Source organism: Rhinopithecus bieti, unplaced genomic scaffold (assembly GCF_001698545.2).
Source record: "Rhinopithecus bieti isolate Rb0 unplaced genomic scaffold, ASM169854v2 scaffold_12653, whole genome shotgun sequence".
Taxonomy (NCBI): domain Eukaryota; kingdom Metazoa; phylum Chordata; class Mammalia; order Primates; family Cercopithecidae; genus Rhinopithecus; species Rhinopithecus bieti.
The window spans coordinates 2,318,636-2,345,199 of NW_016807437.1; the positions used below are offsets into that span (position 1 = coordinate 2,318,636).

Sequence of the window (26,564 nt, forward strand, 5' to 3'; positions counted from 1 at the left end):
AACTCATATTTCATATGATAGAGCAAGTCGTTAAATAAATGGCAATTCTAGAATCAAAAATTGATGTAAAGTTATTTGGACATATAGGCACAAGGGTGCAGGAGCAAAAAAAGGTAGAAATAATTTAAAGTTCTGAAGCCACAGGCCAAATGGTGTTTCTTAGTCTTACCCACTTTGGGATTTTTTTTTTAAGATGCCTATTTCAAGAACACTTACAGCTCTTATTTTTTAAATACCAGACCAGCTTTGTAATTAAGAAATCAATTACTAGTGAAGTCTTAATTAGGAAGTCTTTTTTTAAGCTCTCAGGCAGGGGAACAGGAAAGAGGAAAGGAGTGAATCACTCATTCCAATTGTCATGAAAATCAACTAATCTCTTAAATACGTAAGTATATATAAGGGGATTTCAAAAAGTTCATGGAAATACGTATTATGAAAAAAACTATGCATGGATTTCAAAAATTTTGCAGCAAAATAAACTCATACTAACTTGTACTAAATTTCTGCACCAAAACAAACTCATACTAACAGGATCCAGTGTGAGGCACTAAAATTAAGACATCAATTTGAAGAGAGCCCCTATCAGAGCAATATGAATCCTGCTAAGAGTGAAGGCAGAACAGACATCAAATTTTTGGTGATACTTGGGTAGAAGAATGGCAAAATCACGGATGTATAATGAAAAGTTTATGGGAACAATGCCACAAAGACATCAGCAGTTTACAAATGGATAACTCATCTTAAGGAGGGATGAGACAATGTTGAAAATGAAGCCTGCTGCAGACTACCTACACAAATTTGCAAGGAGAAAAAATTAATCTCGTTCATGCTGTAACTGAGAAGACCAAAGATTAACAGTAGAAACAACAGCCAACACCACAGACATGTCAATTTGTTTAGCTTATACAATTCTGACTAAAAAATTAAAGTTGAGCAAACTTTCCATTCTATGGTTGCCAAATTCATTGTATTCAGATCAGCTGCAGATAAGAGCAGAGCTGTCAATAAAAATTTTATATAAATGGTATCAAGATCCTGAAGCATTTCTTCAAAAATGTGTAAGAGGAGATGAAACCTGGCTTTACCAGTACAATCCTGAAGACAAAGCACAATCAGAGCAATCGCTATACTGAGAGGTGGAAGTGGTCCAGTCAAAGCAAAAGCCAGCTCATCAAGAGCAAAGGTCATGACAATAGTTTCTTGAGATGCTCAAGACATTCTGCTTGTTGACTTTCTGGAGGGCCAAAGAATGGTAACATCCACTTATTATGAAAGTGTTTTGAGAAATTTTGCCAAAGCTTGAGCAGAAAAATGGCCAGGAAAGCTTCCCTGGAGAGTACGACAACAATGCTTCTGCTCATTCTTCTTAACAAACAAGGGCAAGTTTGCAAAATTTCCAATGGGAAATCATTGGGCATCCACTTTACTGCTGATTTGGCTCCTTCTGACTTTTTGTTTTATAATCTTAAAAAATCTGTAAAGGGCACCCATTTTTCTTCAGTTAATAAGGTAAAAAATACACTGCATTGACATGGTTAAATTCCCAGGACGCTTAGTTATTTAGGGATGGACTAAATGGCTGATATCATTGCTTACAAAAGTGTCTTGACCTTAGTAAAACTCTTGGTAAGAAATAAAGGTAGTTTTAAAATTTTACCTTTTAATTCTATTTTCCACAAACCTTTTGGAATCTCCTTGCATATGTGTGTACATATATATGTGTGTATGTGTGTGTATATACACATATAATAAACACACATCCACATATACAGTGAAAAAACTAATCATACTATACCTTTTCTTCTAGCTTTTGTGACAGAAAAAGGATGGTACCGTCGAATGCTTTTGCTTTGTTGGAAAGTTCACTATGACTATAAAGTAAAGCAATTCTCAGCCTTCTAGATGCTAAATCTGGAACATATGTCACATGGTACTGGTATAACTGCCAGTCTTGAGGAAAATCTAAGTTAAAGAGGTTTGTAACCAGTTTCACAGGTATTCCACTGGAACCTGAAGACGACAAACAAAAAATAATTTTTTAATCAGGAAATCACATCATGTTAATATTAATCACTTCATTAAAAAATGTATTTGCATATGCATAGTAGTTGCTGTAAAGCAAGGATTTTTGCACAGTGACACAGGATAAACCCTAAAATTTGCAGCCTAATAACACCTTTGGGAGCTAAAATGGGATCATGCATGAAGTGGGCTTCATAAGAACATAAGAGCTGACACTGACATTCCTGTCCTTGTGAGACGAGAAGCATCTGAACTCAACCATTCCAGGACGCCTTTCAGAGCTTGCCTTCCTGCTCTCATTTTCTGCAATTCAAATCAGCTCAAGTAATTTTTTCAGATGCTGCTCTGAAATCATACTGCTCTCATATTATAAAGAAACAGTCTGGTTCTTACTATGAATATACAACCCCCAACCTCTGGGAAATCCAAATAATCAAAAGTTAATCATATTTCTGAAAATTCTGAAAAAGTTCTACCAGTGGTTAGACCAAACAATCTCAGAGAAGACCCTCAGAGATTAAGGGGAAGGCTGGGGACAGAGGAAGGAACTGTCATTTTTCCAACATGAAAACAGACAGGGCTTCTGGGCTTCTGTTTTCTGCAGACACATGGAGGCCATGTGTGCTTCTGGGACTTCCAGCCCCCTACAGACATTTTTATTCACATCTTAAAAGTCTATAGGACAAAATCAGAGATGGCCACGACATAGTCAGTTAGCTCAGGATGGTGTAAGTTCCCCACAGGGCAGAATCCAGGAGGGCACGAAGAAGGTTCTTCTCACTTCCCCTTACAGAGAATCATCCAGTTTTGATCTTACAGAAAAGAATGATATAGGGGCTGGGCATGGTGGCTCACACCTCTAATCCCAGCACTTTGGGAGGCTGAGGTAGGTGGATAGTTTGAGGCCAGGAGTTCGAGACCAGCCTGGCCAACCTGGCAAGACCCTGTCTCTACAAAAAATACAAAAATTAACTGGGCATGGTGGTCCACGCCTGTAATTCCAGCTACTCGGGAGGTGGAAGCACAAGAATCGCTTGAACCTGGAAGGCAGAGGCTGCAGTGAACCAAGATCGCACCATTACACTCCAGCCTGGGCAACCGAGTGAGATGCCCTCGAAAAAGAAAGAAAAGAAAAGAATGATATAGAATAGGCGCTATTTTGCTTTTCTCATGGAGGAAAGCAACCCAGAGACCCCAAGGTGGTGAGGAATACAAGGTATCAGCTGTGCTTCAGTATTTCCTCAGCTTTGACCTGGGGTATACATCTGGTAGGAGCAAGAAACCTCTGTGCTATTTTAGTTAAATAACAGATCTCTTTTGTTCTCCCAGATCCTGAGGAAATGGCAAAGCAACATATTTTAGCTGCTCATATAACGAGTAGTCAACCTAGACTGTCAGAGCTGGAAAGACCCTTCAAGATCGTCTACACATGATAGTTTTCAAACGGCAGCTGGGTCCCATTAGCGCTGTAGTTATGAAATCAGGTGAGGTGAATCGCATGTTTAATGAAAAGACCGGAAAAAAACAGAATGGAAGAGATGCACTGTTTCATGAAACTTTTGCTTCACTTGTGTGGAGACAGTGTGTGTATGCTGGATAATAATGTATTTCTTATTTTGGTTTAAAAAGTTTGGAAAACACTGATCCACATCAGTGAGTTTTAACTTGCGTGAGGGGGCCACAAAGCCTTTTGAGAATCTAATGAAAACAACAGACCTACTTTCCAGAAAATACTTATACTGACAATTTGCATGAATTTTATGGGTGAGCCTGGAATCTGGGTAAAGAATCCCCAAAGAGGTTGTCTTTCTTTTACAGCTGAAGTCCAGAAAGGTTATTACTTCCCATGTTGGGAAAGAAAAGAAACATCTTTTTAACTCCAACCCCAGTATATGAAGAAAATCTTTTCCAAAAGTGAGATGTCATTTTGGGGAAGATACTATTTCTATTAATAAAAGAGAAAATTAAGGCTAGAAAAACTAAAGCACCTAACAGCGCCTTGGACATAGAAGATGTTCAGTAAATATCTGTTAAGCAAACTTACAAACTTATTTATTTTAGACCTAGAATTTGGAATTCCTTAAGCAAGATTTGGTAACATTAAAAAAGTAAGTAACATAAAACTGGGTACCTGTTTTACAATCTGTCACATGTGCCAATTTTTCTCTGGTACAGATACTCAAATCCATAAAGTCCTGTTTGTTTTTCACACCTCTTTCCACGGAGGTACTTCCAGCATCACCAGAAGATATCCCATATTTATCTAAAACACGAAGAGAATATGGTAACAGCTCATATTTCATTCTAGTGATACTGTTTACAACTACTATGTCAAAAATGCATTGCAATCCAAACTTGTGGTTTTGGATACAGCTTGCCCGTATTGCTGAAACCATTCACAACTATACAGAAGTCTTCAGCCTAAAAATGGAAAATTGTGAAGAAAACACAGAATGTTTTGTTAAAAATAACAGATCTTGGCCAGATGTGGTGACTCATGCCTGTAGTCCCGGCACTTTAGGAGGTCATGGCGGGTCGATCACTTGAGCTCAGGAGTTAGAGACCAGACTGGGCAACGTGTTGAAACCCTGTCTCTACCAAAAACACAAAAAATCAGCTGGGCGTGGTGACATGTGCCTGGGCTGAGGTGGGAGGATCACTTAACCCAACTCCAGAAGGTGGGGGTAGTAGTGAGCCATGGTCACGCCCACACTCCAGCCTGGGCGACAGGGCAAGACCCTGTCTCACAAAAACAAAAGCAGATCTTGAGTTAGTTTTTGCTCTTGTAATATTGTAGTTATTGCTCTTGTAATTTCTCTTCTTGGCTAAAGAAAAAGCCCTCCCTCCCCATTCCCTTCTCCATACCTATTTATGGAGGGCAGCTCTCCTGCCCTTAGCTCTTGTGTAACACCCTGAAGGGTTACCGACTAACTTCTGTCCTCAGCAACTTCTGCCCAGAAAGAAGCTGAATCTCTGACATTTCCCAACGAAACGAGAGAAACTGCCTGGAACATTGCCATCAGTTTTTATTCTAGGTCATTCCCCATAAGAATAAAAGCCAGTGTTTCACCTCAGGGCATATCACTTACTGATAGCTTCTAGAAAATATGAAATTAAAATCTGTTTCCAAATGAGTATTTTCTGTTTAAATTAGTATGGGAGATGCTGACTTTCTGGCATGTTGAAAATAACTTTATAAAAATACAAAATGTTACTGCAAAGTAATATGAATTTCTAGAACTCTACATGACCACTGCCTTTGACGTAGTCACTGTGTGAAACCACCCTACATGGAACTACCACCGGCTCAAATGCTGTCCAACCCCTGCTCAGTGGAGTCTAAGTTTCCCAGGAAAATCACAAAACGTATTTAATGTTTAATTCTATTACCCTCACTAAATTGTCCATATAAGCCATTGCTCTTGGTTTCAAAAGATGTTAGGTGGTTTCTGAAAATTCGAGCTACTACAGTATGGCAGTTACCAGGAGCTGGAGGATGCAGGGAATGAGAGTTATTACTTAATGAGTACAGAGTTTCAATTTTGCAAGGTGAAAAAAGATCTACAGTTGGATGGTGGTGATGATTGCACGGCAATATAAATGAAGTTAATCTCCCAAGACTGCACATTTAAAAGTAATTAAAATGGTAAATTTTATGTTACATATATTTTAAAATAAATAAAGAAAACTCCAATTTTCCCTCCAAGGATGAAGGATTTTCATCATTCACTGTTCATAACAATGTGTGGCGGATGTGAAAAAACATTCGCAAGGATGGAATAATGTTTGAAAATAATGGAAGGCACTGGGCCTGTCAGAGCAGGGCTGCTGTGTTCACAGGCTGCACATTCATTTGTGTGTTTGGATCACAGGGGTACATACACAGGACTGGAAAATTCCCAGCGAGGAATAGCAGAGTCAGACATGAGATGGGTGGGGGGACTAGACCCTCAGAGCCTGGGAGAACCTAACGCTTAGAGCTTCCATATTTATTAGAAATCAGTTGCTTGGGAAAATAAAAAAACACTGTGGTCAGAACAAGAGAGATGGCTAACTGGTTTTTTTTTTCCCCCTTTTCTTTTTTTTTGAGATGGAATTGGAATTTCGCTCTTGTTGCCCAAGCTGGAGTGCAACAGTGCGATCTCGGCTCACTGCAACCTCCACCTCCCAGTTTCAAGCGATTCTCCTCCCTCAACCTCTTAAGCAGCTGGGATTACAGGTGTGTGCCACCACACCCAGCAAATTTTTTGTATTTTTAGTAGAAAAGTAGAAACAGGGTTTCACCTTGTTAGCCAGGCTGGTCTTGAACTTCTGACCTCAGGTGATCCACCCGCCTTGGCCTTGGCCTCTCAAAGTGCTGGGATTACAGGCCTGAGCCACCACGCCCGGCCTGGCTAACTGGTTTTATTCAGGGTCATGGGCCTTAAGCCCCGGTGCCTCAGAATGTGACCATATTTGGAGACAGGGTCTTTAAATAGGTGATTACGTTAAAGTGAGGTCATTATGGTGGTTCCTAATCCAGTATGACTGACGTCATAAGAGGAGGAATTAGGACATAGAAATGCAAAGGAAAGATCATGTGAACACAAGGAGAAGTCGGCTATGTATAAACCAAGAAGAGGGTCCTCAGAAGAAACCAGCCCTGTCCTACCTGATCTCAGACTTTAAGCATCCAGATTTGTGAGCAAATAAATTTCTGCTGATTAAGCCACCTAGATGGTACTACTTTGTCAGGGCAGCCCTAGCAGACTAACACATGGGGCATGCCAACTCACAATGTGTGATTGTGGTGACTTTGCGTTGCATGTTGACAAGTATCCTGAGACCAACTCTGGCTTTGCAGTGAGGAGAGCTACCATTGAATGGTGATGTTTACCACAGGAGGGGAAGAAAGAGAGCAGTGGCTACATGCATACCAGGTTTCTACCATCTTTCCAAGCAATGCCATTGGCATTTATATACCATCCAGATTGTTTTTGCTTTTTAAAAAATTCATATACATTTAAGGCATAAGAGCATAGTTTTGTTACATGGATATATTGCGTAGTGTGAAGTCTGGGCTTTTAGTGTAACCATCATCTGAATAATGTACACTGCAGCCATTAAGTGATTTCTCACTCCCCTCCCACCCTCCCAACCTTCCGAGCCTCCAATGTCTATTATTCCACACACTATGTCAATGTGTACACATTATGAAGCTTCCACTTACAAGTAAGAACATGCAGTATTTGACTTTCTGTTTCTGAGTTATTTCAGTTAAGATAATGGCCGCCGCCCAGGGGCAGTGGCTTATACCTGTAATCCCAGTACTTTGGGAAGCCGAGATGTGCAGATCACCTGAGGTAGGGAGTTCAAGGCCAGCCTGAACAACATGGAGAAACCCCGTTTCTACTAAAAATACAAAATTAGCCAGGCATGGTAGCATATGCCTGTAATCCCAGCTACTCAGGAGGCTGAGGCAGGGGAATCACTTGAACCCAGGAGGTGGAGGGTGCAGTGAGCCTAGATTGCACCATTGCACTCCAGCCTGGGCAACAAGAGTGAAACTCCAACTCAAAAAAAAAAAAAACCACCCATGTTGCTGCAAGACATGCTTTCATTCTTTTTATGGCTGAGTAGTATTCTCTTATATATGTAAACCACATTTTCTTTATCTAATGCTTAAGTTGATTTTATGTCTTTGCTATTATGAATAGTGCTGCAATAAACATACAAGTGCAGATAAATTTTGAATATAATGATTTATTTTCCTTTGGGTAGAAATCCAGCAGTGGGGTTGCTGGATCAAATGGTATTCCTATATAACACCATAAAGATTTTTAAAGTATTTTTTCAAAATTCTTCAGTGAATAGAAAGAAACAGAAACTGGCTTCCTAATATCTGTGGAGTCCCATCTACCAAATGGTGTCAGGAAATTCAGCATGTGCTTCTGTGTTAGAGTCCCAAAGGCACATGACAAAGGGTATCTTTCAAGGAAAGGAAATCGGGATGTGCAAGAGGTGGACCTACTGCTGTAAGGCTTGGCAGGGCTCCTCTTGCTCCATTCGGGTAGAATGGGACTAAATGAACAGACTGAGTTGCACTCACCATTCGTTGAAATCCTGCTTGTTCCCAAGAAGCCATTGCTAGAGGATGCTTCATTGTTACTAAGATCAACAGATGTAGGCTAAAATGGCAAAAAAAAAGGGGGGGGGGTTTGTTCAGATTTACAGTGGTAAGTCACAAATCAAAAGATTATCCTAAGAACAGTGTCAGGTCTTCAGATTACCATGAACTAGGCAAAGAAAATGTTAACAGCTAAAACCCTTGAGAGATGAGAAGAGAGTGCCTATTCCAGAAAAGAGGATAAAGACATACTGTAGTTTTCCTCACTCATCAAACTTTAGTTTTAGTACCAACTGTCGCCAGATATATATAGGTGGAGGTGTAGGGAAGCAGAGATGAGATTCTTGTGCCCAGGGAGCTCACCAGAGGACATGCGGCACAGATGCACATGGACCTCATGCTTCCATGACCCATGGACATAAAATGAACAGAGGCCCCGGGTCACCAGCTCAGATCATGACTCTGCCTGAATAAACTGGGCCAAAATAGGTTCACAAAAAAGACCAACAGAACAATTAGTATGTTCTCTTTTCATAGTAACTACTTCTCTTTGTTCAAGAAGTTACTGTATCTTGGCCTGCTAAAAAATGAACAAAGTCCAGAGAAAACCGCTTCATGAGAATAAAGGCATAAGGACCACAAACTACTCATTTGAATACTTGCTTCAAATGCTAAGAATATGTAGTAGTATTAATAACATCACTCCAAAGTTGCTTATTGGCAGGTCAATCTAGTTGCTTAAATCCAGCAAGGAGCTTTCTCTATAGTGGTTGCTCAAGAACAGTAGTTTAATCTAAACCACATGTGTGACAGTATTTATTTTTATATACTAATTAGTCAGAAAAACTGCATTAGATTATACGCCGTGTAATGTTATGAAAGCACATCATTTTTTACCAGGCAATTTAAAACGAAATCATGAAATTAAAACTCAGAAAGAAAAAGAGAATGACATATTTGTCCCCAATCTTCAGTCCTCTTTACTGGCTAATATACCTACATTAATATCTTACTCAGACAAGATCCCTAGAAGGAAAAAACTGTTAAAAGGAACCTTGGAAAGACTCAAACTTGAGAGAAAAGGTAATACACTACTTCGTAACAGAGAGGAGGAGATACAAGTAGAGGAAGGTATAGTTCCGGCTAGAGAGAGAGGTAGGAGAAAATGAAACCATGCGCAATAAGCATTCTACGCACCAATGGCGAGGCTTGGGTGCGCCCCACTTCTGTGGCTCTGGGGCTGCGGGCGATGCCTCTGGCTTTCACTCGGGCCCTTCCACTCATGTTCCCTGTGAGCCCACAGTGGCCACAAGAGCTGCAATGTCTCAGTTAGGGTATGTTTTGCTTTGGCTACAGATGGCGAGGCTGTGACGGCGAAACTACCTGGAGGCGGTGGATGTCCAGCATCCTCAACCTACGCAGGGGCTGGAAATGCGTCCGAGGCTCGTGCGTGGGTGGAGAAGGCACGCTGGGGCGTGGGGATTGGCGCGAGCACGTGGGCCTGTGCGGGACTTCTTTTTTCTTCCCATTACCTCCACCCTACCCCAAAATTTGGCATTATCCCCCTTTTCCATTTTTGCCAATCATATGTGTATTGGGTGGCACCAAACAATAATTTTTTTTTTTTTCAGTTTGTATTTTCTGCTCACCAATGAGGGTAAGTACCTCTTCATACATGTGATACTTTTAGAGTTATCCAGTCTGCAAATTGCCTGTCGCATTCGTTGCCCATTTTTACAATAGAGTGAGTGTCCCATCTTTGTGATTTGGAAGAAAACTTTTTTTAAAAAATTGCAAATATGCAAATATCTACTTCCAATCTATCACTTGTTAATTTTTACTATGAAATGCTTTAACCAAAATCCTAAATTTCGATGTTGCCAAATTCAGCCATTTTAAAATTTGTGCTTTTGGGATCTTTTTAAAAGAAAATTCCACCTGTCCTAAGTTTACAAGGACAAGGACTTTCTATCATATTTTCTTTTTATTAACTTAGTAAGTTTACTGTTCACAGCAAGTATCTTCTATCCTTCAGGAATTTACACTCACACATATGTAAGTATACAATGTGAGTGAGATAGAAGTCCAACTTTATCTCCATATAGTGAGCCATTCTTCCTTGACATCATCTGTTAAATAGCACATACTTTCTCTAATAGTTTGTGAAGCCACCTCCAGCAAATGACAGATTCCCATGTATAAATAGATCTAGTCTGTGCCTTCCATTTCTGCACCAAGACTTTAACACTATGTATCATTATTTCTTTGTATTATTCATAGAATCTGGTGGGATAAGTCTTTGCTCTTTGATCATTTTTTCCAACTGATTTATTTATTCACAAACTTTATTCTTCCATATACATTTTAAAATAAGTTCCTCAAGTTTCTTTAAATATCTTGCTTAAATTTCAATAGCATTGTATCCAATATATAAATCAATTTAAGAAGAACTTACATTTTTACAATGTTAGATTTCTCCATTTATTAAAGTCCTTTGTATCTTTTAATAGAGTTTAATTTTTTTCATAAAAGTCTCATGTACTGAGTTAACTTTTGAAAATTTCATAGTTCTTATTACTATTGTGAACTATCTCTTCTTGTCATGTTTCATACTTGGTAATTATTAGTGTAGACACGTGATACTGGTTTTTGTAAAGTTGATATTGTTTATCAAGCTTGCTGAATTCCTCAGTTCTTAGAGCTTGTCTTTTGATTTCATTGAATTTGTATGTAATCATATCATCTACAAATAATGATAATTTGTCTCATCCCTTCTTATTCTTTTTCTTTTTATTTGTTTTTCTTGTCTTATGTTGCTCAGATTTTTCAGTACAATGTTGAAGGTTACTATGGTAGTTGGAATTCTTGTTTTCTTTCTGATTTTAGAGAGACTGAAATGTCTCCATTTTGTTTGATGTTTGCTGTAAATATCTAGTTTATAGTCCTTATCATGTTAAGAAAGCTTTCTTCTATTCCTACTTTTCAAAGATTATTTTAATTATAAATGTGCATAGAATTTTATTAAATACTACCCTGGATTTGTTGAAAAGCTTGTGCTGAAGTTATAAGGGCACATGTACAGGCTGTTCATCAGAGTATTCTTTGGAGTGGCAGGTAGTTGCAGGCAGCTTATGTACCCATCAGAAGGGGCAACAGGTAGGTAAAATGTGGTAGACACATGGAGTGGATTACTAGGCTAACATTCAGAAATAATGACCTAAAAATATATTTAGCAGCATGGATAGATAGATCTTAAACACATTGTGTTGAAGAAAGGAAAAGCTTAAAAAAAGATTGAGATCTATACAATGATAAAATATTACATTAATTTTTAAAACATTAGGGACACCTGTGTATGGGATATGTACTAATTTTTTAAGTAAACGTATATATCCATGAACAGACACAATAGATTAAGTACTTATATAAGGAAATAAAATAGGAATGTGAATGGGGCAGAGAAAGAGAGAGCAAAAGACAGTACGATATAATATAGAATTTGCACAGACCCATGAGAATCATATAAAATGAATCAAAGAATATGATTAATTCAACTTTCTGTACTTGGGGACTGAAAATTTAATAAATATAATAGCTAATTTTTATTGAATACCTGCAGTATGCCAGGCATTATTGCCCCAGCTTTATAGATTAGGAAATTAAAGCTTAGGCAAACTGACTTGCTCAAGGCCCTACATTATGTGGCATACCTGGGATCCCAATTCAAGTCTGTCAACCTGTAAAGCTCACACTGTATCCACTCATCTCCTACTCTCCTCCCTCCAAGAAGGTGATCTGCCTTACTTTAGATGCAGCTTTTACTAGAGGAAAAAGTTCAAAGCCTGTGTGTTATGCCCTGTTCTGCCATTCTATTTATTCTCCATCATAATACCCTTTCATCGGGTTCTCTTGGAACACATTAACCCTGACTGCTGGCAAGTGCAAGAGATAATGATGGTCTCGGGCAGAGATGGCCAGCCTTGGACTTGGTTCAGTGAAACTACTCTAATGAATAATAATAGATTTCTTTGAAAATGAAAGAGTGTGAAAATTGTGAGTGATCATAAACTGCTGTGTTACAAAGGAGGGGCAGATGGAAAACACAATGTGGACAAGGAATCTACTTCTGAAAATCTGTGCTTTGTTTCTGAATGTAAGAATAGTCTCTAGCCCATGTTTTCCAAATTTACCACCTCCTGATACCACATTCCTTTTCATGTGACCTGCATTGATGTAACATGACAGAGTGACAAGAAAGGCTAAGAATACACGAGACCTTTGAACAGTCAGATCCCTTCGATTTTCCAAATACTAATGTGTTATAAAATCAGAAATATTGATGATTTCTAATCATTATCTGCATTTTTCAACTTTCCTCTATGATTACTATAATAACCGACACAGAAATCAGTCACATTGTGCCTTCCACATAGGCTTTTTAAAATGCACGTGTACTTTCTCTGTGGCGGTGATAGATGCAGGAGGAAGATAAGTGGGGGTCCCCAGAGAACCTCTGACTCGTCTGCACACTGGGAGAATGGGGTTGAAGCCGCAGCAAGTTGGAACCAACCACTTGCAATGGGGAGGAGCCTGGGCTCTCCAGTTCCTATGTGAGGCCTGGAATGAATCTGTGAGGTCGGGGCCTCTCGATTTGCTGAAAGTTTTTTTTCCTTCTCGCCCAATAAACTATTTCCTCACCCTTCAATGTATTTGCATGCCTAACTGGTCATGCAAATGTGACAAGAACTCGGTTTTAGCTGAACTAAGGAGAAAGTTCTCCATCAGTAAGGAGGCGGTATGCTAAGATTCCAGGTATGCATGGCTTTAAAGTCAGGCAGACCAGAGTTTGTATCCCAACTCCATTGCTTACTAGCTTTCTCACCCAAGGAAATTTACATAATCTCATTTAGCCTCAGTTTCTTTGATTATAAAGTGAGGATAGTGACACTAGGATTCCTCAGCCTCAGCAGTATTCACATTTTGGGCTGGAAAATTCTCTGTTGTGGAAGGCTGTCCTATGCCTTGCAGAATGTTTAGCAGTGTCTCTCGCCTCGACTCACTAGATGGTAATAGCACTCCCTCTAATTGTAACAGCCAAAAATGTCTCTAGACATGGCTCACTGTATCCCGAAGGGCAAGTCACTCCTGGTTGAGAATCGCTGAGATGTGTCTACCCCAAGAATTGTTTTGAGGATTAAATGAGATAATAATAATGATGTTTGTATAGCATTTGCCACACAATAAGAATTGCGTTATTTATTATTATTATCGTGTGTGGTGAACAAATTTTATAAAAATGAGTTCAATACAATTTTTGCAGTGTCATACTTTCGAACTTGTGTCAGATCACTCCATGTGCATGTGTTGCACATGGATACTGCTAGTCATAGGTGCCTCTTGTCTCATGCCACCCTTCCTTCACATTTTGCTCAGTCCACCTTTCAACTCCAGCCATTGCTATGGCAATCAGCTGCACACAGTGTAACCTGATAGCATCACACCTCAACTGAATCCCATATCTCTCAGTTCTTTCCAGGGCTTCTCTGCTACAGCAGGACACCCACTCTACTAACACAGAAGCAAACTTCAAGTTAACACCTTCATGGGGCAACCTTTGGCCAAAAGGGGTGGGAGACTGTGGATAAATCCTCCCTCTTCCATCCACTGGGCAGACAATTGTGCGGTGCATTCTTTGGCCTCACAGAGGGTCCCCAGTAGGGTCAAGTACCAGATGCCACAGAAGTGATGAGTTTGATAATGCATCCTTGGGTTGAATTTTCACCCTCCCTTATTTCACTCTTCCCAGGCCCTCTCTCCTGTTCCTTGCAGTCACTTACCAAAATAAACCACCCACTTGCAAGCCCTTATCTCAGGTTTATTTGGGAGGAAACTTAAGCTAACATAGTTCAGTTATGAGACTGAATACTATATATGAGAATATAGTATTCATTCTAAAACAGATTCCATGCCTGCTGTGGAATACTGTAAATGGTAATGGTTCCAAGCATTAGTATCTAAATGTCCAAGCATTAGTGTCTAAATTTTATCAATGAGAAGTTCACAGTTCAAAGACTTGCCTAACCTCATCCTGCAAGTCAGCTGTAAAAATTAGTTTTTCAGTTATTCAGTCTCATCTGGGGCTGTAACTTAATTTTTTAAATGATTTTTTTATTAGGTAGACCCTACCTAATAATAAATGATTTTTTATTAGGTAGATCATGTACAAGTATAGGCCTGTTCACATCAGCTAATTTATTTGACAATGCCCATGGTTCCTGCTAACACAGAATTAATTCCTCAGGCACAGGTGTAGGTGGTTGAACATCTGTAGAATTAGTGCATCAATGTGTTACCTTCATTGGGCCTTCTTTTAATAATACTGGATTAATTTTGAACTGTTTCATTCTTTTAACTTTTTATTTTGAAATATATGATATTTATAGAAAAGTTGCAAGGATAACTCAAAGAACGCCCATAAACCTTTTACCAACATTCACCAATTAACATTTTGCTCTGTTTGCCTTATTCTTTTCTCTTTGTATGTGTGTATGTGTGTATATACATACATTTTTTTTTTCTGGTCCATTTTGCAAAGAAGTTGACATCATGACCTTTGACTCTTAAATAGTTTAGTGTGCACAGCAGGTCTTTGAATAATGTCGCTTCCTTCAATGTCATTTCCTTATAATGTTGATGAAAAAAAATCTATTTTCAGCCACGGCCCCTGGAGTGTGCATATTCTTCCCATGTCTACATGAGTTTTATCTGGGTACTCCAGTTGCCTCCCACATCCCAAAGCTGTGCATGTTAGGTTCATTGGCATGTCTACAAGGTCCAAGTCTAAGTGAATGTTGGTGTGGATGTGAGTGTTCCCTGCAATGGAATGGAGTCTTGTTCAGGAAGGGTTCCTGCCTTGCACCCTGAGCTGCTGGTATAGGCTTCAGCCACCCATGACCCTAAACTGGAAAATGTGGGTAAATAATTATCTTACTTGTTTTTATTAATATTTCTTAAATGTATGTATAGCTCACATTTCAATGTTTAATATTAGAAGTGTTTTGAGCCTATGTTTAGAAGTTTGGTGATATCTTTGTGACCAGAAGTAAGCCGTAGGAACTACACTCTTGTTTACATTAATCAGCCTAAGGTAAAATTGCCTCCATAATACATTGTTTGGCTTAAAGTCGAAGTTTCCAAGAATCTACTGACAACGTTGAGGACTAACTGTGTTTGTTAAGAGTAAGAATATTTTTTCATTCCCTTATACAACCACAGTACAGTCATCTAAATCGGGAGATTTAAAATGGGTAAATACTACTGATTAAACTATAGTCCATAGTTAAATTTTGCTAAGTGTCCTCAAAAAAGCAATTTTTTTTTTCTGGCCCAGAATATGGTTAGGTCAGAATAATGCATTGCCTTTAGTTGTCATGCTTTTTCACTCTTCTTGAATCTGTAACATGAACAGTCTTGCTTTCTTTTTTAAAACAAATTGTGAGAAATATATTATCGACATGTTCAGAGAAAGAAAAATTCACATTAAGCATTAGATGTTAAACTGCTTAAACATTGTAATGGTAATCTTTCCAAAATGCTTCATCTGCTTCCTTGTCCCATTTTGCTCCAGAAAGGATTTATTTCTATACGTACAAGATAAGATAGGAGGAAATGGTTACAAGACAGAGCTTTTCTATTCCCTAGTTCTTCCCCTAGTTTCCTCTCCATTAAGTTTGCACTTCCTCACACAAGTACTCTTTGCCTAAGAAAATCCATCCACCTCCAACAGGAATTCCCATTACAATGACCCAGTGGTGTCATTTTGACCTTCCTCAGCCCTAAGCACTTTCCTTTGTGAGCTCTTTCTTCCATTACAGGAAAAAATTCTCTCTCTCTCTCTCTCTCTCTTTTTTTTTTTTTTTTTTTTAATAGATGGAGTCTCACTCTTGCTGCCCAGGCTGGAGTGCAGTGGCATGATCTTGGCTCACTGCAACCTCTGCCTCCTGGGTTCAAGCGATTCTCCTGCCTCAGCCTCCCAAGTAGCTGGGACTACAGGCGTGTGCCACCATACCCAGCTAATTTTTGTATTTTTAGTAGAGACGAGGTTTCACCATGTTTGCCAGGATAGTCTCAAACTCCTGACCTCAGGTGATCCGCCCACCTCGGCATCCCAAAGTGCTGGGATTACAGGCATAAGTCAGCATGCCTGGCCAAATTTTTTCTCTTTCGATTTTAAAAGAAATTAAAACATTTTCATGGGCCCCCAAAAGCACTGTGGGCCCTATGCCCTTGCTTATGGTGCCCAACAGATAACACTGGTCTTGCCCTCACCCCCATATGCATTCTGCAAACTAAGTGATTAGATGTTGAGGCACACTCAGTGAATGCAGCAATCAGGTCAGGGATGGCCACTGGCTCCCAGGCCCTACAGAAGCGTGCAGAAGGTGGGGTGAGGGAGGATCCCCGGCCCTCTAATGTCAATGGCCAGGGTAGACCTGGGTCCTTTGCAGTAGTCCATTCTGTGTGAGCTGCAGGCATGTCCACTTACTCTGTTTAATTATGGAATCCGTTAGAGCAGTGCATGCATCTCTCCCAAGGACAGGTATATAGAGGTGGATAGGGAGCAGGACCGCCTACACTCATACTGGGAAAGGAAATATTTCCCCAATTAGCAAAGCTCTGCCGTCTTTCCCCCAAGTCAGTACTTCCCCCATTATTGTGCGGAGTCGTATTTGGTGTCTTTCCAGCTCCAGCTTGGGGCCTACCAGGATAAACAAAGAAGTTAGATTCTCTCAACATTGGCTGCTTATTTTGTTACCCCAAGAAAGGGCTCCCAATTTATGACTCAGTTAAAACTTTTGGTTTTCTCAGCGCTGGGTGATTGGAATAGAGGGGTATCTTTCATTAGCAGCTCTGTAAATAAGGGAGCATTACCAAGAGTAACAAACAGGCCAAAGATCTACAAAGTTCAGAGTTGTTGACCTCAGTCTGAAAAATTGGGAAGAGTAAGCCTTCTGTTAACCACTGAACTCAACCCCACTAATTCCCTTACTGAACTCATACCTCAAATAACAATGACCCCAGTCCGCACTATTGTCAGACTTCATGGCCAGTCAAGTCTTCCCACATGGAATATGAAAGCTGAGATTTCTTGAGATAATAAAATTCAAATTTGGTAACATCCTAATTGGTTCAGACCCTGTTTAGGCCTAATACTATGGTAATATTCACTAGGCAAAGAGAAGGGGACATTGGGGCTTAGTCATTGAGGGGGAATTTCCTGAGTTGGCAGGTGAGGGGAGTCATGAGTGACTCAGCTCCAACAGGACTGCTCTATTCTAATCTGTTTCATATATTGGGATTCTACATAAAATTTTGTTTGATAATTAGATTCTGCTCTTTTAAAAAAGAAGTTTGAAAGCCACCAATGTAGTCTTTTTTCTTACTTTTATTCCAGAAACTACCTAAGCAATCCTAAACAGAAGCTTAAATATTTAGAATGTTGATCTTTCATCCACCTAATCTCAAGGTGGTTCACAGGGAAAACCAGTAGCCTTGGAGTCCAAGACATGTAGAATCAGCCTTAGCTGTGCAGTGAGGAGCTGTGTGATATGAAGTGAGTAGCTCTGCCTCTCAGTTGTCTATAACAAGAGGATTATAAAACTTAGCTCAACAGGGGGTGTTGTGAGTGTAAAATGGGATAATGTATGTAGGGAAGTACTCAACGTAGATAGCCATATTGCAGCTTCAGTAGAGTTCACCTTCTCTGAGCTGCCCTCTTCCTACTTAGGTCAACCTCATGTACTCTCCCTGTTAAAGGAACTTCTTTCCTACCTCATGATACAAAACTCACTTTCTTTTATTTGGGCCCCAGCAAAGATAAAAGATGCTGTTACCAGAAAGGGATACCAATCCAGACCCCAAGAGAGGGTTCTTGGATCTCGCACAAGAAAGAATTCATGGCAATTCCATAAAGTAAAATGAAAGCAAGTTTATTAAGAAAATAAAGGAATAAAAAAATGGCCACTTCATTGGCAGAGCAGCAGCATGGGCTGCTGGTTGCCCTTTTTTATGGCTTTTTCTTGATTATATGCTAAACAAGGGGTAGATTATTCATGCTTCCCCTTTTTAGACCATAAGGGTAACTTCCTGATGTTGCCTCCGCATTTGTAAACTGTCAATAGTGCTAATGGGAGTGTAGCAGTGAGGACAATGTGAGGTTACTCTCATCACCATCTTGGTCTTGGTGGGTTTTAGCCAGCTTCTTGACTGCAACTTGTTTTATCAGCAAGGTCTTCATGACCTGTATCTTGTGCTGACCTCCTAACTTATCCTGTGACTTAGAATACCTAACTTACTGGGAATGCAGCACAGCAGGTCTCAGGCTTGCTTTACCCAGCCCCATTCAAGATGTTGTTGCTCTGGTTCAAACGGACAATGCTGCATATCATTCTGAACAATGAGTCCTCATATGCTATAGAAAATTATTTAGTTAGTTACTTGTTTATTTTCTCTTTCCTTCGGAAGGTTCCACCACGAGGACTTGAGCCTTGCCTGAGTGTTCACTGTTTTATCCCCAGCAACAAGAACAGTGCCAAGCAACTTGGCAAAATATTTGTTGAATGATTAACAAGATGCTTGAAGACCATGAGAAAATTCCCCTAGCTTTTTCTTCTCTGGTTTATATTGTCTCATCACTTCACATGTTTCCATAAAGAACCTTTATTCCAGCTCCTTAATCATGTTTCTCAAATGACTGAACAACTTTGGCAATTAAGAAAGCAGAAGACTACTTAAAGTAGGACAAAATTGTTTACTCTCGCACATTATGATACATAGAAATAAGTTTAATCTTTCTTCCTTAATTCAACTTGTTTACTGTCTAGGGTCTAGGCACCAGACTGTTATACTTAACAAATAAAGTGAGATATTATATTCATAATATCAAGAGAATGCAAGTGGAATTTAAAGCAGAATGGCAGGATTGCCAAAGTTGATGTCTAAATAATTGTGGTTAATGGTATATGCTACATGCTTATAGAATTACTGGATAATAAAGGACATTGACAAATCTTTAAAGAAGAAACCTAGTAGAGTACATCTAATTTCCCAAAATGCTATATAACACTTTAGATTATTTTAGTATAAAACAATGAAAAATAAGTTTAAGACTTTGTCATGCTAGATGAATGCTGGCAAAATAAATGGCATTTGAATTACTAAGAATTTTATGTTTAATTATGTATGGGGCATGATAAATAGATACTCACTTAAAACTTCAGAAAATACTGCCATCCAAGGGTTTATTGTGCTCTGAAAACTCAAATAGATACATAGCCCAGTGGAAATCCAGGAGAACTTTGTAGTCCATCTCTCTGATTTGCTTTACAGAGTGAGAATCAGAAAGCAAAGTTATCTGTGCTACTATGAGTTAATCACCTTTACATCACACCAGCCCTTTTCAATAAATGAATAATATTATTTCATGCCAAGATTTCTGCCTGTCATTTGTGTGGGGTAATCTAGTCTAACCTTCCTAACCTCCCTAATGTGCTGTCTTGACATCTAGGATAGCACCACACAAAGCTATTGACACATTGGCCAGTTCAGTCTCCTGATTAAGAGTATCCCAAACAGGAGGAGCATTTAATCTATTCCTATTAAACTAACAATGACATTCTTCACAGAACTAGAAAAACTACTTTAAAATTCATATGGAACCAAAAAGAGCCAGAATAGACAAGGCAATCCTAAGCAAAAAGAACAAAGCTGGAGGCATCGCACTACCCAATTTCAAACTATACTACAGGGCTATAGTAACCAAAACAGCATGGTACTGCTACAAAAACAGACACACAGACCAATGGAACAGAATAGAAAGCCCAGAAATAGGGATACACTCCTACAACTATCTGATCTTTGACAAAGCTGACAAAAACAAGCAATAGAGAAAGGACTCCCTGTTCAATAAATGGTGCTGGAATAAATGCAGGCCATATGCATAATATTGAAACTGGACCCCTTCTTCATACCCTATGCAAAAATTAACTCAAGATGGATTGAAGACACTGAGACCTTGCAAGCCTCTTGGTAAGCCAGTGCTAGAGATGTGCCCCATATATAGATAAGAAACATATCTATCTATCTATCTATCTATCTATCTATCTATCTATCTATCTACATACATACATATATATATATATATCCTATAGATAAGAAAACTCAAATTCAGAGACATTGAGAAACATGTCCACATAAGAAGTTAAAGATCAGTGAGACATACATAAACTGGGACACGGTGGCAAACATCACAGTTACTGCAAAACTTAGACTTAATGGAAGAGTATGATAGTGAAAGAACACAGATGTGGAGTCAAATAGACCTGTTAGAATCCTGGTTCAGTTACTATCTGCATGATTGTCGATGATTAACATGTTTGATTCTCAGTTTTCTTATCTCTAAAATTGGGATAATGCCTGCATTATCTATTGCTGCATAACAAACAAACCCTAAAACAACAAACATCTATTATCTCATAAATTCCTCGGGTTGGGAATCCTGATGTGGCCTAGCTGGGGGCCTCTAACTCAAGGTCTGTCACTGAGATTGCAGTTAGGATGTCAGCCTCATCTGAAGGCTCACCTTGGGGAGAATCATTTCCAAACTCACTTGTGTGGTTGTGGTTGGCAGGACTCAGTTTTTGTTTTTGTTTTTTGTTTTGTTTTGTTTTGTTTTGAGACAGAGTCTTGCTCTATCACCCAGGCTGGACTGCTATGGCGTGATCTCGGCTCACTACAACCTCTGCCTCCCAGGTTCAAGCAATTCTCCTGCCTCAGCCTCCTGAGTAGCTGGGACTACAGGCATGTGCCACCATGCCCGGCTAATTTTTTTGTATTTTTTTAGTAGAGACGGGGTTTCACCATGTTAGCCAGGATGGTCTCGATCTCCTCACCTCATGGTCTGCCTGCCTCGGGCTCCCAAAGTGCTGGGATTACAAACGTGAGCCACCATGCCCAGCCCGGACTCAGTTCTTAGCCAGCTGTTGGACTGAGGATCTCAGAGGCCTTTGTCAGTTTCCTACCACAGGGCAGCTCATGCCACATCATTTGGCTGCTTTCAGAGCAAGCAAGCTAGAGGGTGAGAAAGGGCTCCCAAGAAAGCAAGCCAGTCTTTGTATAACCTAATGTCAGAAGCTTCAGCCTTGCATTTCTCCCATTTCCTATTCATTTGTAGTGAGTCACTAAATCCAAACCAAACTCAAAGGGAAAGTTTGCAGGAGGGCGTGGATACCGGGAGGCAAGGACCAATGTGAGTCATTGTGGCTGCCTACCACAATGTCTTTAACTGAAGAGTTAAAAAATAGAACAATACTTAGGTAAAGCATCCTGTGTATAGTAGGAGCTTAATAAATAACAAATATTAGTGAATTAAAACATCCAGCAAAGAATCCTAACTTCAAAGCCACAAATTTGTACCTCCCCAAGAAGGCTTCATAAACCCTAAATTATCTAAAGTTATCTAAAGGTGTTACTGTTTGATCACCAAGATGGGTGTGCTTAATTATATTTCAGAATAAGTTTCAGCTAATGGAACAGAGATTTTTAAAATGTGTACTTAACATATGAGAACGAGAAAAATCATAGGGAAAGGGCAGGTGTTCCTAGTTGCTAGGAGATCAAAATCCCTATAGAGATTAGTCATTTTGAAGGCAATGCTTAATAATAACACTTATTTTTAATTGCAGTATTAGTGAAAACCATCAGGTGCCTAAAGTGCTGAGACTGGAGCCTGCAGCACTTATATTTCTCAGAAATAACATTAAGAAGACTTAGTTTTTGATGGAGGACATTCATTCCTGAAATGCAATCCTCTGACAACTCTGAGGCTCCTACTAAGAGTTATTTAAATTATTTGGTTCTACATTTGATCTAACATATATATCATGTGTTGGGATTATTTCTCTACACAATAGTTTCCCTGACAAGGCATATGCTTGTCCAACAGACTATTTTGAGTGCAGGGTCCCTGCTTTAGTTTTATTGACATCCCCAAGTCCTAGCACAGTGCCTGCACGTAGATGCCACTCGAGAAATGTTGGTTAAAAGTTGCTGATTTTAGTCCCATTTCTTCCCCTTTTAAAAATAATTCAGATTAAGATGCTTAGCACTCATGGTCTCATAGGGCATTTTTTTTTAGTATATTAGGTGAGATTAAGTAATTTTTTTTTTTTTTTTTTTTGATATAGGATCCCACTTTGTCTCCCGGCTGGAGTGCAGTGGCGCGATCTTGGCTCACTGTAGCCTTGACCTTCTAAGTTCAAGCGATCCTCCTGCCTCAGCCCCTTAAGTCGTTGGGACTACAAGTGTGCGCTACCATGCCCAGCTAATTTTTGTATTTTCTGTAGTAACGGGGTTTCTCCATGTTGCCCAGGCTGATCTTGAACGCCTGAGCTCAAGGGACCCGCCCACCTTGGCCTCCCGAAGTGCTGTGATTACAGGCATGAGCCACCGCACTCAGCTTCAGGAAGTTTTTAAAACATTCATTTGAAGATCTGAAAATAAATCCGTCATAAAAATCCAATTCTTTAAAACTTACCTGAAATAGCTTTTTTTTTTTTTGAGACGGAGTCTCGCTCTGTTGCCAGGCTGGAGTGCTGTGGCACGATCTCAGCTCACTGCAACCTCCAACTCCCTGGTTCAAGCAATTCTCCTGCCTCAGCCTCCTGAGTAGCTGGGATTCCAGGCATGCACCACCATGCCCAGCAAATTTTTGTATTTTTAGTAGAGACGGGGTTTCACCATGTTGGCCAGGATGGTCTTAATCTCTTGACCTTGTGATCCGCCCACCTCGGCCTCCCAAAGTGTTGGGATTACAGGCGTGAGCCACCGCGACCGATCTTGAAATAGTTTTATAATAAAGTTCTACAGGAAACTACTAAAGCATATTAAATGTCCAGAGTCCTTAATATTCCTCCCTCTGCCCCCTTTTTTTTTTTTTTGAGACAGTGTCTTGCTCTGTCACCCAGGCTGGAGTGCAGTGGCCTGATCTCGGCTCACTGCAAGCTCCACCTCCTGGGTTCATGCCATTCTCCTGCCTCAGCCTCCTAAATAGCTGGGACTACAGGTGCCCGCCACCACATCCAGCTAATTTTTTGTATTTTTCGTAGAGATGGGGTTTCACTGTGTTAGCCAGGATGGTCTCAATCTCCTGACCTCGTGATCTGCCCGCGTCAGGCTCCCAAAGTGCTGGGATTACAGGCGTGAGTCACCGCTCCCGGCCTTCTATTCTTTAAAACAGTAAATTGGTGATTATGACAATATAACAAAGTAGATTTCTTTAAAAGTGAATATTGAGTACAGATAAAATACGCTGTCTAGGAAGGAAAAAATGGCCATGAATGTTAATTTTCCAAGATGAAAAAAAGGACCTTCATTCAAGTTCAAGAATCTGTTGTCATGAATCAATCATCATGTCAGTTCTGTATTTCTGCTAAAATGTTAGGTGATTTCTTGCTAAGTTTCTGACTTTCCCTGTCAGTGAATTCAGACTTCTTAATTTCACTCCCCATTTGCCGACAGATGCTGTGTTTCAAGCTGGAGCAAAGGTTTCTTTTCAGCATTGTGGCAGAGAGTGGTGGATTTTAACCCATTTCTTCATTCTTGCTGCATGTGTTTCTCCTTTGTCCCGCCACTCTTGTCGTTTAACCCTTATCTTCCCTCTACTTTTCTCGTTTCCTAGCCTCTCCCTTTATTCTATCTGATCTTCCTTCTCTTCACTTTGTACTTTTATCCCCACCCCCATCTTTCTTTTTCTCTTCACTCCCCATCTATATTCACCACCTACTCTATTTTATAATGCACTTTTCTTTTACTCATTCATTATTGAGTCCTTTTTCTTGCCAGTCCTGCTCCTATCTTCAGCTGGTCGTCATCATTTTTCAAAGTCTGTGCTTAAAAGAACATGTCAGAATGTATGTGCGTGCGTGCATGTGTGTGTGGTGTTGGAGGAGGGCAGGTAGGAAAGAAGAGACAATAGTTGGTGTTTATTACCACTTCATATTTTCCTATTTCAATAATTTGAGCATTGGCTGTTAAGAAGAAAGCTTGCCTCCCCTTCTGTCTGCCCATTATCATGTTCCCAGTTCTGATCCCACTCTTTTTAAAATGGCATTTAATTTATGGCATTTAGAGCTAAAGACAATACATGGAGGGCATCACATCAGAGCACTTAGTAAAATAAACTGGACTGAGAAAGGAGTATACTACTTATGCCCTTGGAGATGATTCCCCAGAATAAAGTGGAAAAGACAGGCAAGAAAGAACAAGAGGACAAGCTGAATTGGACTTGGTGCAACACAGAAGAGGCAAAGCCATCACATTCCAATTACCAGTCTAGAACTAGTGAACTTACAGAAACTGCCCCAAGCCAAGAAATATCCCACGGGTGAGGACTGAACACATTAGTGCATGGAGGATATACATTATAAACAAGGAGTCATTTTCCATCTCATTATTTTAATCATTTTGTCAAAAAATCTGAACATGTGTACATAAACACTTGATTTGTTAAAATAATCTGTAGCATACAAATCCCTGAGACACATTCAAAAATGACATCTTGACATGTATTCAATGCAAGTATTCACCAAACTAAATACCAAGGACTTGGCTCCTTTCCCTGATATCTGAGGCATATAAGGCTTTAAAAAAATATATAGTATACTATATATGTAATTTACATCTTTGAAGCTAAATCAGATTTTCTTTCTCTGATTCCTGGTTTTTTTTTTTTTTTTTTTTTTTTTTTTTTTTTTTGAGACGGAGTCTTGCTCTGCCGCCCAGGCTGGAGTGCAGTGGCCGGCTCTCAGCTCACTGCAAGCTCCGCCTCCCGGGTTCACGCCATTCTCCTGTCTCAGCCTCCCGAGTAGCTGGGACTACAGGCGCCCGCCTCGTCGCCCGGCTAGTTTTTTGTATTTTTTAGTAGAGACGGGGTTTCACCGTATTAGCCAGGATGGTCTCGATCTCCTGACCTCGTGATCCACCCGTCTCGGCCTCCCAAAGTGCTGGGATTACAGGCTTGAGCCACCGCGCCCGGCCGATTCCTGGTTTTCTACCAGTTTACTGCTCCTGCATATTGTCAGTTCCAGACTGTAAGGAAGCCACATTGGAAAGCAGATTAGCACTTTCAACCTTAGGGTGCCAGTTAGTAGAATGACAGCAAGTGGAACTAGGAGGTCCCAAGAGATAATTTTGTCTAACCCACTCATTTTGCAGTTCAGGTGACAGAGGCTCAAAGGGGTTGTGATTTGCACAAGCATGGCTGGTTCTGCCACTGCTACTGTAATCTTATGCATGTCCTTCAGTGGGCCTGGACCTTGGCTCCTTCCCCGGTAAAATGGACTGATGGTAATCACAGTGAATATTTTCCAGGTGCTTCCTACATGCCAGGCACTATCCTGAGTACTTCAAGTGTCTAATCTATCCTCTCAACACCTCCATAAATTATATATGCAAAGTGTGAAATATTTACTCTCTGGAAAAACGTTTGCCAATTCCTGGTTTAGATCCTCGAAAATTTAGAACGTCTTATAATTATACAGCACTTTGCAATATACAAAGCACGTTGGCATACATCATCACATTTAATCTTTGTTTTGTAGGGGATGGGCATTCATGCATTATAAAGGAGAAAGCTAAAACTCAAGAGTTTAAATAACTTGCTTCATCAAGGCCACAGAGTCACATACCCAGGTTCTGACTCCAAACTGCACACTCTTTACATGAAACCACCCTCTCTCCCCTGAATTACTGCTAGGGAAAGACTTGGAAACTGGAAAGAACTTGTGAATACTGAAAGCAAGTCAGACTGTCTTCTGATACAAATGTCATTCCAGGTGCATTCATGTAATTAGAGTCATCAAGTACTAAAAATACTAAATTTGTAATAAATTTGAGGGAAAAGCCTTAAAGGAGGATATGACAATCATAGGAAAGGCATTTTGAAATACATACAGTGCACTGATATGCATTTTTCTTAAGGTATGTTAGAGCTGAACCTACTCAATTTAATATATGCAAAATAAAATGAGCAATTGCCACATTTATCTTACTCTCTCATGAGATTAGTGTTAACAAATTGTTCCATATTAACAACGTGTATGTGAGTAAAAATGCAATAGCTAGGCACGCTGGCTCACACCTGTAATCTCAGCACTTGGAGAAGCTGAGGCAGGCAGATCACAAAGTCAGGAGTTTAAGACCAGCCTGCCCAACATGGTGAAACTCAGTCTCTACTAAAAATACAAAAAATTGGCCGGGCGTCGTGGCGGGTGCCTTTAGTCTCAGCTGCTCAGGAGGCTGAGGCAGGAGAATCACTTGAACCCAGGAGGCGGAGGTTGCAGTGAGCCGAGATCATGCCACTGCACTCCAGCTGGGGTGA

General features: G+C 40.0%; 1 protein-coding gene across 2 annotated transcripts in view; it reads right to left on the bottom strand.

Annotated features, from left to right (window-relative positions):
* The window catches only part of PIWIL4 (piwi like RNA-mediated gene silencing 4), a 51,634-nt gene extending 39,726 nt beyond the window's left edge, over nt 1-11,908 (bottom strand). The window contains exons 1-4 of one of the 2 annotated variants that reach the window (XM_017882016.1): nt 11,839-11,908; nt 8,111-8,189; nt 4,154-4,285; nt 1,796-2,010 (exon numbers count right to left, since the gene is read on the bottom strand). In XM_017882016.1, the coding sequence (XP_017737505.1) occupies nt 1,796-2,010; nt 4,154-4,211 (273 nt within the window). In that variant the 5' untranslated portion in view covers nt 4,212-4,285; nt 8,111-8,189; nt 11,839-11,908. Of the gene's footprint in view, nt 1-1,795; nt 2,011-4,153; nt 4,286-8,110; nt 8,190-9,325; nt 9,624-11,838 lie in introns of those variants that run through there. The other variant, XM_017882015.1, reaches the window with a different exon arrangement.
* Nucleotides 11,909-26,564: the final 14,656 nt, after the last annotated feature.